Genomic DNA, 13875 nt, shown 5'->3' on the forward strand with positions numbered 1-13875 from the left:
TTTATATTTCATAGTTACATTTATATATTTACATGTATCCGAAAATGATCTTATCATAACAATGATTCGATAATAATAATGTCGATATCCTATATCAAGTTCTGTAGTGCTAGTACAAACATACTGTATACATTGAAATGTGACGTAATTGTTAAGATATCAAAATATTTAGAAATTCATATTAAAACTTGAATGTTACTCATTCATTCTAAATCAAGTTCAAAGTATAAGACTTAAGACTCCATCCACCAATAGCCCGCGATTCGTTCTCTCTGGTTTACCACACGTCTATTGATAACACGGGGAGTACGGCCAGCGGGGATATCGCTTGAAGGTAATTCTACTGATGCATATTAATGCAGTGGAGATAGTAGAAATGTCCTCATGGACTATTATTATCAAACAAGTCGTTGACTAGTCCAGACGAGGGATATTGAATGGAGGGTGTACAAAAATGTGGATATCTGGAGGTTAAAGAACCGTCTTGTATCAAAGGCAGAAAACTAAAGGTATTGAATCTTATGATTTTTATTGTATGTATTTTAAAAAAAATTATCATATATACAAGTTGATGAATTCAAAATGACCACTGACCTTAATATGGTATCATAGTTTTTGCATGTCTTGTTTACATGATCAGATGTTAGGCGACGGCACACCAGACTGGTTTTTTTTCTTCTACAAACAAGTTCGGACGGAAGAAAGTAATTACGATTGATTACATTTAACTTTCTATTGTTTACGTATAAAACTCTTTGTAATTCATATGTATACATATACAACGATTAAATAAATGTTACATCAGTCGTGTATAAATGGACCAAAATTTCCCTTTCAGAATAAAAGAAACATATCAAACAAATTAAACTAGAGGCCCAATGGGCCACATCGCTCACCTGAGCAACACTGTCTTTATATGGGCATTCAAAGGATATTGTGCCATGTGGCCCCTCGGTAGATTAACCAAAAATGAATATCCGAATTTTCTCCTATTTTTTCATATACTTTAAAATATCTGACATATTTACCTTTATGGAATACTATTTTTATGGAAAGTAAGATAATAGCAATATAAATAACTAAATTTTCAGTTAGTGTTCACGGTTAACTTCCAGTTCCCTTTATTTTAGCCCCACCCCCACCCCCATCACTTTAAAAAACGATTAAAATACATGAGAGCATAAAGGTACATTTTCTCCCTCCACTACTTACTAGTTATTGTATTTTTAAAAATCCTATATGTGAAAGAAAAGTGTACCTCAATGCACCAGAATGAAAACGCTCAATTCCTAAAATTAAAAACATTGAAAAATTTTATTGGCCTTCTCCATAGAAGACGATTGTCATTTACCAGGCATGAATTCATTTCGCATGAGGTTTCATATTCTTACTCACTTGATTGAAGAATAATCAATCCCCCCTTTTTCTACAGTTTCAAGGTTTCCTCCGCTTTGAATAAAGATCGGTCTTTCATTTCTGCAATTTATATTTGCCTTACCATAAGAATGCTTCGTGTCAAATTTGGTTGAAATTGGCCAAGCGGTTTTAGAGAAGTTCATAATGTAAAAAGTTTACAGACGGACAGACGGACGACGGACAAAATGCAATCAGAATAGCTCACTTGAGCTTTCAGCTCAGGTGAGCTAAAAAAAAGTAAAATTTCACAGAACTCGCGATTAATATATTTTTTTTGCTTATACATATGTATAAAGAGAAAAAAATAGTTTTGTTATACTATTTATAGATAGAATTTTAAAGAACGATACCAATTTTCTCATATCTTAAAAAAATCATAAATTATGTATATAATACGCGAATAAAGTCATATAGAATTTTATAATCTTAGTTTGATATGATCGACCAATAAAGCCTTTTTAAAAGTACTTAATGAACAGATTGTAGACTAATTATGCAGCCGATAAACTGTGCCCCTGCCCTTTCATTCATTATCATAGCTGTGTTTATATTATTATTTATCTAGCTAATTTACATAATGTCACAGCTGATAACGTTTGATTGAAGCCCTCAGATTGTGTATCTAGCTGGAGTCGGGTCATTGCTGGTCCAGGGTTACTGGAGCAAGTTAAGCGACGGCAAAGTGCAAAAGAAAATATCACGTCCTTGGTGGTTGATATAAACAAATATTTTGAGTTCATTATTTATATTTAACAATAAATCGTGGCTAAAAAAAATATCAAGAGGACATAGAACTTACATTTACGATATAACGAAAAAAATGCCAGCTAAAAAAATACACATCTTATATCTCATAAGATCTCATTTACAGTTTATACATTGTACTTCTGTGAAAATAGAAAAACTGTGACAAAAAATATATTTTTCAGATTTATTGTAATTACCAGTATACCTATGATGAGTTATATAGGTGTATTTGACTTTATGTCCATGTTAATAAGCATTACATATCGCATAGAAAGGGAGTGTTTTGAATCTCATTTTTTAACTGATGACTTTTATATTAGACGTGGAGACGACGATGGGCTGTGCTGCAAGAGATGAGTAATTTAGCTTCCGGGACCCTGGCGGCAAAACTAGAGTTTTTCCTGAACGAGACATCATCAAAGATTAACCCGCCACCTGCCGACAAACATACATACCTGCTGGAAAATGTCACTGCAGTTGAACCCTGTCACTCCAAAACACACAAGTTGGCCTTCCAGATTGTACAGACAAAGCCCACTCTGGTTCTGTGCACGGAATCACAAGAAGAGACGGATCTCTGGGTCTCCGCTTTCAAAAAAATATTTTTACCTAACCATAACACAGAGAAAGGTAGTTTATCATTCATTAATAGAATAATACAGTGTGGTCCAGTCTTATCACAATTAATTATAGAAGAAGTTATTAAATCTCGTAATATTGTGACTGAAGTCAGTTCTATCATATAGAGTATTCTTATTCGAACACTTCTTCAGAGTTTGAAATTCGGTGTTTATCGCAGAGGCCCCTTTGAGTTTTACTTCCTCTTAGAATACGTCAATAGAGTCTTCCAATACACATAAACATTGCACTTTCTTATTGTAGATGGTTTCAAAGTAACTGTCGTGACAAATGATGATGCAAAAAGATGTAATATATCTGGAGAATATCGAATGGTCATCACACCGGAAGTAATCGCCATAGAGGGCACTAGTGGTCAACCTGGAATGGAATGGAGACTTGATTGTTTGAAAAGATTTTACATGGATAAAAACCGGAAGAACATCTTTTTTATAGAGAGTGGAGCGTAAGTAATGATAGACTCATGACATACTGGAATTTGATCAAGCCAAAGTATTTTCACGTTTTAAGTACTTCAACTTTCTTAATGTGTAAATTGAAATTTGCAGGAAAGCAAGTTGTGGAGAAGCTAATTTTGAGTTCCAAACCGCATTGGTCCAATCCATATTACAAGCAATTAAAACCAATATCAACAAAGCAATAGAGCTAAGAAGGAGGAGTTCCAGTGTGAGTCAGGACACGCGAGATAGGGCTATGTCAATGGAGAAAGGATTTCACAATCTGTTGACAAACTCGGATCAGAGAAGTAGGACTTCTTCCATGAACAGCAATGTATCGGCGACACAGTCCACGACCAGTTCTCCAACGCTGTCCATTAAGCGTGTCTTGGAGAAAACCGCTATTTTGGAAGAGAATGAGAACTCCGAGCGACTTCGCTGCAATTCACTAAATATGGCAAGCAATGGTTCTAGTTTAGAGGGATCCAAGGAAAGTCTGAATACACACACTAGGAGTCTTTCATTAGATATCAAAAGGTCGCATCAATATGATACTTTGACTTTAAAAGAGAAGAAGAACGTTGAAGTAAAACCCACAATTGTTGCTACAGTTTCTGTCACAACAGAGGGTAGTCCAACCCCAGTGGAGATTATGTTGGATAGTCATGGTTATAGCCACATCCCCGCTGATGTTAGACACAAACAATCCTTAGAAAACAACCAAGAAGAAGTGATAAATGAGACTAAGTTGCACTTTGAAAAAGATTCACAACCAACCCCAAGCACAAACTTAAATAGTGAATGTTTGTCCACACTCGAAACAATCGAAACTGTTGTAAAGAGTGATTTACATCTCCCTGTTGAAACCGATGAGGAGAAACGCTCCCTTTCTGTCGGATCCCACGATTCAGGAGTGTCTTGTCCATCCAGTTACCAACCGTCTACGACTGATGAGACGACCCATCGAAGTAAAGAATCTTTTGATAGTGCTATTTCATATTCAGAAATAAGTGTATCCATTCCAGAAGCAATCGTGGTGTCTGAAAGTATGAATTCTGGGTTCGTGAGATCTTTTTCACATCCACATAGTATGTATCTGAATGAACCGAAGCACGAACGTTCGCATTCTGAACCAACGAAAACGGTAACGAACGAGACCTCGGAATACGCAAACGTCGAAAGTGAATACGAGGATCTTGACAAATATAGGAAAGACTTGAAAAAGTTCCTGGGCATGAGTGACAAACACCCGGATGAGGTTCCTCCAAGTCTTCCCGAAAGGCCATCTAGTTTACCCCCGTCTCGAAGGGTGATAAAAGACACAAAAAAGAAAAGGGTTTCGTTCACTGCCTTTGGACACAATCGATCTTCATCCAGCTCTGACTCGGAGGATGCAGAGCACGAGGTCACGGCTTTGGCATCCTGGCCTATAAAGCAAAATACTGGAAATAATTCTCTGTATTCTAAAGTCAAAAGAAATACAAATGCTGTTGCCGAAACCAAATCGGATTATGACCAAAATTTGTACGAGACCATTCCAGCTGCGGCTGCAGAAGAACGCAAAGAATCTCCAATCTCCTCCATCAAAACATGGCCCTTGCAACGCACTGCACAGGCCCATTGTAACCGTTTCTATGAATCCAACGACACAGTGACGAAACAGCTTATGTCACCAAATACCGACACACCCACCCGTGCTGTGTCATCAAAAGAGGGACAAGGAGCTTCTGAAGATTTTCTAACCGGAGATATACCATTCGAAGCTTCAAAAACACTTCCAGTTTTGAGTCCATCGAAACAAGCACCCGTGGTAGACTTGCTGAGTGGGGACATTCAGGATCAGTCCAATAAGTTACCGGTTCTAGACGTTTTATTACCGTTCAGTATGGACGATATAAAACAGTGGAAGACAGAAACAGAGATAAAACTTAGAGAAAAAGAGAATGTACAACAAAACCCATTCCCCAATATAGCACGATACAGTGGAGCTATGGAAAGTTTCGCAGAAAATTCAGAAATCTCTTCAGATGAACCTAAACCTCTGCCCGGTTTTAGTGATCAGCTAGCCTCAGGGAATATAGAAAACGATGAGTCTAGTGTGAAAACGGAGACAGACTTGATTAATTTTGATGAAATAGAATCATTTTCAAATCCTACGGCTAATGCAGAAGACCTTTACATTCCTATGGAACAGAGAGAACCGGAGTATGTCCAGCCCTCCGAACTACTCGATAATAAATAAGGCAGAAAACAGTTGCTGGAATTAGGTATTTTCTGATTGTTTGCAAGTACTAAGGAACCTCCTTTCCCATTCATTTGATCGTCTCCAGCTGCATGGTGACGTTTGACTTCTGATAAGATTTAATTTATAAGCACAAGAAGATCGTACATTTTGTTTGTGAATTGTAAAAACATTAGTTTATTAAACATGCGCAGCGCTGAACAGTTGTATTCTGAATACTGTAGTATTCGTATTTGAAAATAAAAATGTGTCGACAAATTTGTTTGATTTTTAGTTTGAATGGCTTTATCCATGAATTAAAATGAACTTCAAAACGCACTCTACAAGTACTGGACGGTTGATATTTTTATAGCGACAATTAAGATTTTTTTTCCAATCTGGATGTGCTATACTCACAACTAGGAACCGTCCGATTATTTCCGAAGTTTTTTTCACTACTCTTGTTGGTCAAAGCTCTTTCACATTGTGCTTTGCGTAAAGGTAACGGGTGGGAAATTACTTGGATCAAATTTTCTAGCAGAAAGGTCCAAGTTGATTATAATCTCTGTGAAAATGCTCTACATATATCCCCCCCCCCCAATCTGGCTCATATTTCACTTAAAAGTTGCACAATCACCTTAACTTGACACGATTGCAGGTCAGGGTCCAAGGTAATTATTTCTAATACCTTAGTCCAGAGGCCCTATATGCTCTTCTCTACCATTGACTACATCTGTCTCATTCCTTGCCAAATAATCATAGGGACTTATCCTTGAACTAAAAGTTTACCTCAATTTTCATACAGTGTTTTTAACTTTTATTAAATAAAATCCATATACTAAGCCATTGTTCCATAAATTCTGTCCTTAGTTCGCCATCTGAATCTATATTCAAACTGAGACCTAAATTAAAGCAACAATTTATATAAGATATTTTCACATGTGTTTATTCTCAATTGTTTGTTATAAAACCGTAAAAGAATACAGATATAAAAATCACTCTATTTTCTGTTCATGGAATGTCTTGATTATCAAAAAATAAATACATGTGAGACTTAATGTCACATATAATAAATCATATTAGTTTGTTACATATTCTAAGGTTTTCTACATAATACCAAAGAGTATAGAAAAATAAAAACTTATTTAAAACCAGTAAAATTTCAATGTACCAGGTAGAAAATTTAAAACTTTAATATGGAAATTGTAAATACTGATATGTTCTAACTAAAATCATCTTTTTAAAATATACCGGTAAGCAATAATCATTCAAAATACAGATTGGTTTATGAGTGATATAGTAGAACTATAACACAGTAAAATTATGCTTTTACTGTATACAAGTATGTACAAAACTTAGGCTAAAATTATTTTATGAAAAACATTTTGTGAGTACATGTGAAGCTTACTGTAACCCACCTTTACTCACTATGAGAAAATATTTTGAATACCATGCACTCTGTTTATGAATTAATTTGTTTCAGATATTTAACATTAAAATTTACATTATAATATAGAAATTTCCACACATAAATTGTGAAATAAAGTTGTTGTACATGAAACAGGGTGTAAAGTATTTCTAAATAAACTAATAATGGCTGTTTCTTTATGCCCAGATAATTAATTGATAAAAGCAATTAATGCACAAGTGTAACAGCATTAGTAACTTATCTAATAAAAGCACTACAGAATGTTTTCTTGCCATGTAGAAAGGTCAGAATAAACGTCAAACAGCTGTTCTGATACATTTACATCTACAAGTGTTTGAGTATGCACCCTGAATGTTCCAGTCATAGATTTATAAACTGTAAACACGGTTGAACAAAGCACCTTGATTGTCACGTGTCAACAGTTTCGTAAAAATAATCATTTAAAACAAAAGCATATCACATCTCTAAAATAAACACAGCTAAATTTGTGTTTCAGAGAAAACAGAGTATAAGTTCATCAAGAATTCTCTAGCTATCACGCTATTGGTCATCTTGACTTCTTTGATCCACAACAAGAGGATTTTGGCTGGGCACTTTCGTCCTGGCGGCGTAATTGTACAGTGCTCCCAGGACGGAAAGACACTGGGTCTTCAGGTGGAAGCCCCTCAGCTGTAAACCAAAGACAAGAAAGATCCAATCTATAGCACTGTTGATGTTAAACAATTTACCTGAACAGCAATAACATTTACTGAAAGTGACACATGGTTTTATACCCTTGCTTTCATTCTATTGAGAAATGAAGACAGATTTACCTATTGCAGTAAACAGGTGTGGCACATTGACTGCTGAGAGAGCACTTGTCTCAATGAACAGAGCCCCAATGGACTGGGCATACTCCTCGGCATCTGAAGCATCAAATTTTACTATTTAGATGTGTACGCAAAGGCATCCTCTTTCAAAAAAGAGGTCAAACTTGTTGAAGTTTAAGTAAAATTAAAACTACATGTACATTACTTTAACAATGTAAATGTGGAAGAGTCAGGTCTATAGCATACCTACTAGCTTTTATTTTTCCTAACATCAAACCATTACCCCCTATTGTTAAATGTTGTTTCAGTTAATAATTTTTGCGTAAAATACATATATTAAACTGGAATATCAAACCAAGATTGGAGTTTTTCTTTATGTTCTTACCTCGTGCCCTGACCTCACGAAGGTCATTAAGGTCACTCTTGTTTCCTGCGATAGCTATCACCATGTCTGCTGTGCAGTTTCGTTTCAACTCTCTGACCCAGTCCTTTACTGTTCTATAAGTGGCCTGAAATTATCAAACTAAAATGCACTTACCAAAATCATATTGCTGGTAATTTTTTTTTATTAAAAATCTCAGCTATGAATATGCATAAAGCATATAAGAATTATAACTTAGGTTTTGGGACAATTTTTTTAAATTTACCAGTACAATCTCACACTTACCTCCCTTGTGATGTCGTACACAATAATGGCGGCTGATGCCCCTCTGTAGTACATAGGTGCCAGAGATCTATACTGTAAATGAAATAAAATATTGAGGGTAACATGTTTTTAAGAAAAAAACTTACTAATTTTACAAACAATATTTCTGCATATATAACAGTTGTAGAATGTTGTGCTTCTGAATAAGTGATTCATAATAATAGCAAAGCCATCATTCATAATACATGAACCCTACATGTGCAAGTTTTTCCTATCTGTATATGTATACTGCATTTAGTTATATACTAGTAACATGGATTCAAACTGTTTAAGAAGGGTAACAATGTGATGATACAATGTCATGACTGTTATAAAGGATATCTTTATTTAGATTTTTTCTAAGGGATACAATAATCAATGAAACTATTGAATAAAACTGTAGATTTTTAACAATTCTAGAAAATTAGCCCAAATGGAGAGACGATTGTACATGAATACAAGAACAAATATAGATAATTTTTTCCCTTCAAATACACTGTAAAAGTGGTTATTTATGGGTAGGGGAAATTTACACTCGTTACATAAAACCTAACATAAAAACGTAAAATATACCTGCACACACGGTAAAAAAAATAAAAAATAAAATGTGGCAAATCATGCATCTGCATATTTAATATCCACACGTATTGTTTGACTATAGAAAACGTGTACCGACACCATCAGCATGAATAACCACTTTTACAGTAGTCCATGCGGGCATTTTGCTGACTTTCAGCAGTGTATGTGATTCCTACCTTTTCCTGACCCGCTGTGTCCCAGATCTGAAACTGATAGGACACATCCCCAACTTCTAATCTCTTTGTCATGAAAGAGGCACTGCAATCAAATGTTTATTAATAAAAACATACCAGTAATAATGAATAAGGTTTTATACAATATATAAGAGGAAAAGTTTTGAAATTAATGAAATAACCATGAAACAGGATTTTATTTCCTGTTGTTTTATCTACAGTATTGAAAGAATAAATCACCTATAAAACAGATACTATATCTTTTAATTATGACAATGGAGCTGTATACAGTTCTTCTCTTGTTAATGGGGCATGGTCATGATTTTGGTCAAATTTATTTTACTGTTTTTATTATTTACAATGCTTTAGGAATGCATTTCTAATGATCAAATGAAACATGAGAGTCAGTCATAGAGTTATAAGCAAGATACAGGACTCACAAGTCTTTGTCATGTAAACAAGGCCCGTGCCCTGTTTTTGTTTACATAGGTTTAATTAAACCAGATAAACCTTTTTTCAAGCTGATTTCTCTAGATCTTCTTATTCATTTTAAGCATAAATAAACAGTTTCCAACATTTAACACATTTATTTTACGACTAAAACTGAAATTTTCACTTCAACATTCAAAATGTAAACAAACACTTTGTTTACATCGCAAAGAATTGCAAGCTCTGTAACTCGCTTATAACTCAACGAATCACGCTATAATTTTCGTTGCCTATTAAAAATGCCTTATGAAAGCATTGTAAACATTAAAATCGTAAAAATAATTTTTGACCAAAATCGTGACCATGCCCCTTTAATAAGAATTTTCAAAAATATACTATCTGTTTTAATGCTAATTCACACCCATTACAAATTTTATAGACCAATATCTAAAAATCTTTTGTAGTGGCCTGCATGTGCATACATACTAGTCACGCAATACTGTAAATGTAGTATATTTGGCATATGTATGATATTTGGCGGAAAGTTAGTTTTAGAACAAGCTGGCGTTTATTTGAATTAGCGTATTCATGAACGTGACTATTCTTATACATATAGCGGTATGCATGTGCTTGATTTAGCAGAAGCCAATCTGTCGAAAATGCTAAATAGCATACAAAACCAAATGTAACAAGTTTACATTATTTGTAATGGTCACCCACCCTATGGTGCTTTCTAATGCTCCTTTGAATGAGTCGCTGACAAATCTCAGGACGATGCTGGACTTCCCCACTCCAGATTCCTGTACACACAGAAAAAAACAGTCAACGTCAATACATCAATATATACTGGGCTCATAAATATAATATATAAGCATCATATGCCATGCAATTTAAAATAGACCCATGTCTACTGAAATATAGTCCAACAGCATAACAATTTCTATTCTTGTTGTAATCAGATGGTCAGATTTCTTCAAGACAGAAGAAAATGGTGATATCGCATTAACCTTAGATACCTCAGTGACTGCCTTATTAGGAGATGCATTAATAAATAATAACTACTTGAAAAATTCGTTCCTCTTTCGGATTTCGCACTTATCATGCTTATACTGTACATTTCAAGTCTTTTTCATTACAGTAAAACATTAAGTTACCCTACTAAACTATCTTGACGTATTATCGTTAAAAATGTATAGATAGACACTAAACAAGTCTACTTTCTCTTTGCGGTTGTTATGACTGACATAACCGTCCTAAATAAATCTTACCCCCAGTAAACACACTTTAACTTCACGAACTGCCATAGCTGTTTTCTGACATGCTCAGTTTTTGTGAATTATCCACATTATATGTGGGATATACTTTAAATACAGTAAAAACAACTGAGTTTAGTAACACTAGATGTCTTCCAAATCCACCATTTGTGTATCAGAACGCAAGGTAGTCACATGATCAATCTGTGTTAAGAAATGTAAGAGTTATCGTTCTTAGGAAACTCAAACTTACGTTGGACATACCGCAGACACACACACATATGTATATATATATATATATATATATATATATATATATATATATATATATATATATATATATATAAACCAACAATTTAGATATTTACATTTTACATTGAAAAATGAAAATCCAATTGGAAATAAATTTTTTTCCAATAGGACATTTAGTAAATCCTAAAGCATTTTGAAGTTTTATTTCCTATAGGACAAAAGTGTAGCATTTATATTAGAATAAGGTGTAATTTTCTAAAACATTAGGGCATTTAATTTTCCGATTTTAAAATTCCGTGAGACATTTAGTAAAATCCTAGTGGAATTCTCCGTTAGGATTTTTTCATTCATTCAGTAGGGGGAAAATGTTCTATCATAGGAATAATCATATTCCTATGGGATTTTAAATTTCAAAGGTAAATCTATCATTTGTTGAGTGAGATACACTCAAAACAATAGTGGTTATAGGTTGTACTTTATACATTGTAGGTGATGGTTTATTATATAGGTTTATGGTTGCGCTGGAAACAGTTACAAATGACAAATCCGAACGAAATCAATTAAACAGTCTAATAAAGTCGGATTATTAACTAAAGATATGATGTTAGATCATTTAATCCCATCTGATTAATAAATTAAGTTGATTATGATATAAAATGACATTACTTTTCTATTTATTAGGTTTATTCTGTTTGGAATAAACTATTTTTAAAAGTTTATTTTTCGTGGAGTATTTTGCGATCGATCGATATGGTTAAAGCATAATTGAAAACAATGGACAACATGGACTAAACATATGCTTTTTAGCTCTTCTATGGTACAGTGTATCAAAGAACTTTTCATACTCGAAAGGTATACATTACAATGCTGTATTTGTTATGATCAAACATTTCAAAATACTTAACTATGGTGTTCCGATTGGGCCACTTCGACCTTCACACTTTCGCCTTTAGGTCGAAGATGCGAGAGTGCGAAGTTGCGAAGGCGAAAGTGCCAGAGTGCGACGGCGAAGGAGCGAAAGTGCGAAGATGCGACGGCGAAGCGCGAAGATGGGATGGCGAAAGTGCGAAGGCGCACTCTCGTCTTCGCACCTTCGCACTTTCGCCTTCGCCTTTTTTGATAGCATTCAGAAATTCTCGGTCGATTACATAAAATTTAATGCAGGCACCGTACTCGCCAAGGTTTTCCGATTAATCCATGATATTTTTGGTACACATGCGCTAGGCCATTGTGCTTACTATGAATGTTTATAAATATTTTAATGTGTTTGCCTAATTATTATATACTCCATTCCACCATAATGAATACATATGCACTTCCAGACTCCTGTCACTTACCAGCTGTCTGTTTACCATGGATCAAACACAGTAATATTCTAATTTCGTTATGCGACACTCCTTGCTCATGTATGGATCAAGAGGGGGAGAGGGGGTCCGCCCCCCAGAAAATTAAAAATTAATAACTTCACACATGCAGTATAGGGGGAGAGAGGGTCCGGGTCCCATCCCCCGGAAAATTTAATTTTATTAATTGTATATAATAAAATCTCCAAAATATTTCTCGGACCCCCCCCCCCCCCCCCCCAACAAATATAATTATCCATCGACCCCCCCCCCCCCCCCCCTAGAAAAAGTTAGTTATGGATCTGCGCAGGCTGTTGAAAATAAATTCTAAAAAGTTCATCGTCTGCCTCAGATGTCCTTTTATACAGCTAAAAGTGTCTTTAAACGATAGAGAGCTCCACAATTATAAAAAGGCGAAGGCGAAAGCGCGAAGATGCGAAGGCGAGAGTGCGAAGTTGCGATGGCGAAGGAGCGATGGTAGTATCGCTTCTTCGCCTTCGCGACTTCGCACTTTCACCTTCGCATCTTCGCACTTTCGCTCCTTCGCCGTCGCACCATCGCACTCTCGCCTTCGCATCTTCGCACTCTCGCACCTCGACCTAAAGGTGAAAGTGCGAAGGTCGAAGTGGCCCCATCGGAACACCATAACACCATTCTATTACATATGTAAATACATGTACATGTATATAACTTTTTTTTTTTTGCAAATTATCCTGTAGAACTCAATCACTGCGTTACAACTTTATCATATCCTAAATTATATGTATTAATTCCGACTCGGAAAAACAATTCATATACATTGTATCTAAAACATTGGTCACGTTATTCTATTTTCGGATCATCAACATCCATGAAAACGACTCAGAGGCGACAAAATATACGGAAATCTTTTGAACTAGCGAAAAAAAATAACAGAACAAAAAAATTACAAATTACAAGTACCAAAAATGAAAAGTCTATACTGCATAGAAAGTTTTATTGCGCTCATGCGCAGTGGAGTTAAAACGTAATTCCTCTTTGAAATAAACCAAAAATACATGTACATGTATAAATATGATGTTATGAGGTAAATTTCTGTGGCATTTGGTGGTTATTGGAGTCCACTCTCGGTGAAAAGTTTAATTTTTATATACAATGTATATAACACGTACGTTCACTCAATTTCATTTACTTTTCCAAGCCCAGTAACGACATATGATTATTCCTTTGAATAATAAAATAAGAGATTAAAAAATATGATATTGTAAAAAAAAAAATCTGTCATACTTGTTATAGCGATCACCACATAAGCAATTGATATTCAATTTTGTTTTAGCAATGCTGCTAATTTATATCTCTTAAAAATCACCTAAAAAGCATTAAACACGAATGAACAAGACATTCAGAACCTACATTTATTTCATATAAACATATATATCCTCCATAAAGAATTATAAAAAAGGATACATGCTTTTTAAAAAATG

The 13875-nt window shown here is 34.8% G+C and overlaps 2 protein-coding genes across 2 annotated transcripts; one reads left to right on the plus strand and one right to left on the minus strand.

Moving 5' to 3' along the window:
- The first annotated feature begins 319 nt into the window (after positions 1–319).
- Positions 320–5751, plus strand: LOC105341729 (hypothetical protein). The gene is made up of 4 exons (XM_011448408.4): positions 320–509; positions 2484–2793; positions 3046–3247; positions 3351–5751. Exons 1-4 carry the CDS (start codon positions 438–440, stop codon positions 5479–5481), a joined length of 2715 nt encoding a protein of 904 aa, XP_011446710.3. The 5' UTR covers positions 320–437; the 3' UTR covers positions 5482–5751.
- Positions 5752–7319: 1568 nt separating this feature from the next.
- On the minus strand, positions 7320–11013 carry LOC105341728 (ras-related protein Rab-22A). The gene is made up of 7 exons (XM_011448407.4): positions 10833–11013; positions 10285–10364; positions 9139–9220; positions 8366–8437; positions 8084–8207; positions 7702–7794; positions 7320–7558 (listed from the first exon to the last, which is right to left on the minus strand). Exons 1-7 carry the CDS (start codon positions 10866–10868, stop codon positions 7437–7439), a joined length of 609 nt encoding a protein of 202 aa, XP_011446709.1. The 5' UTR covers positions 10869–11013; the 3' UTR covers positions 7320–7436.
- Between the last annotated feature and the right edge of the window lie 2862 nt (positions 11014–13875).

Source organism: Magallana gigas, chromosome 3 (assembly GCF_963853765.1).
Source record: "Magallana gigas chromosome 3, xbMagGiga1.1, whole genome shotgun sequence".
NCBI classification, from domain to species: domain Eukaryota; kingdom Metazoa; phylum Mollusca; class Bivalvia; order Ostreida; family Ostreidae; genus Magallana; species Magallana gigas.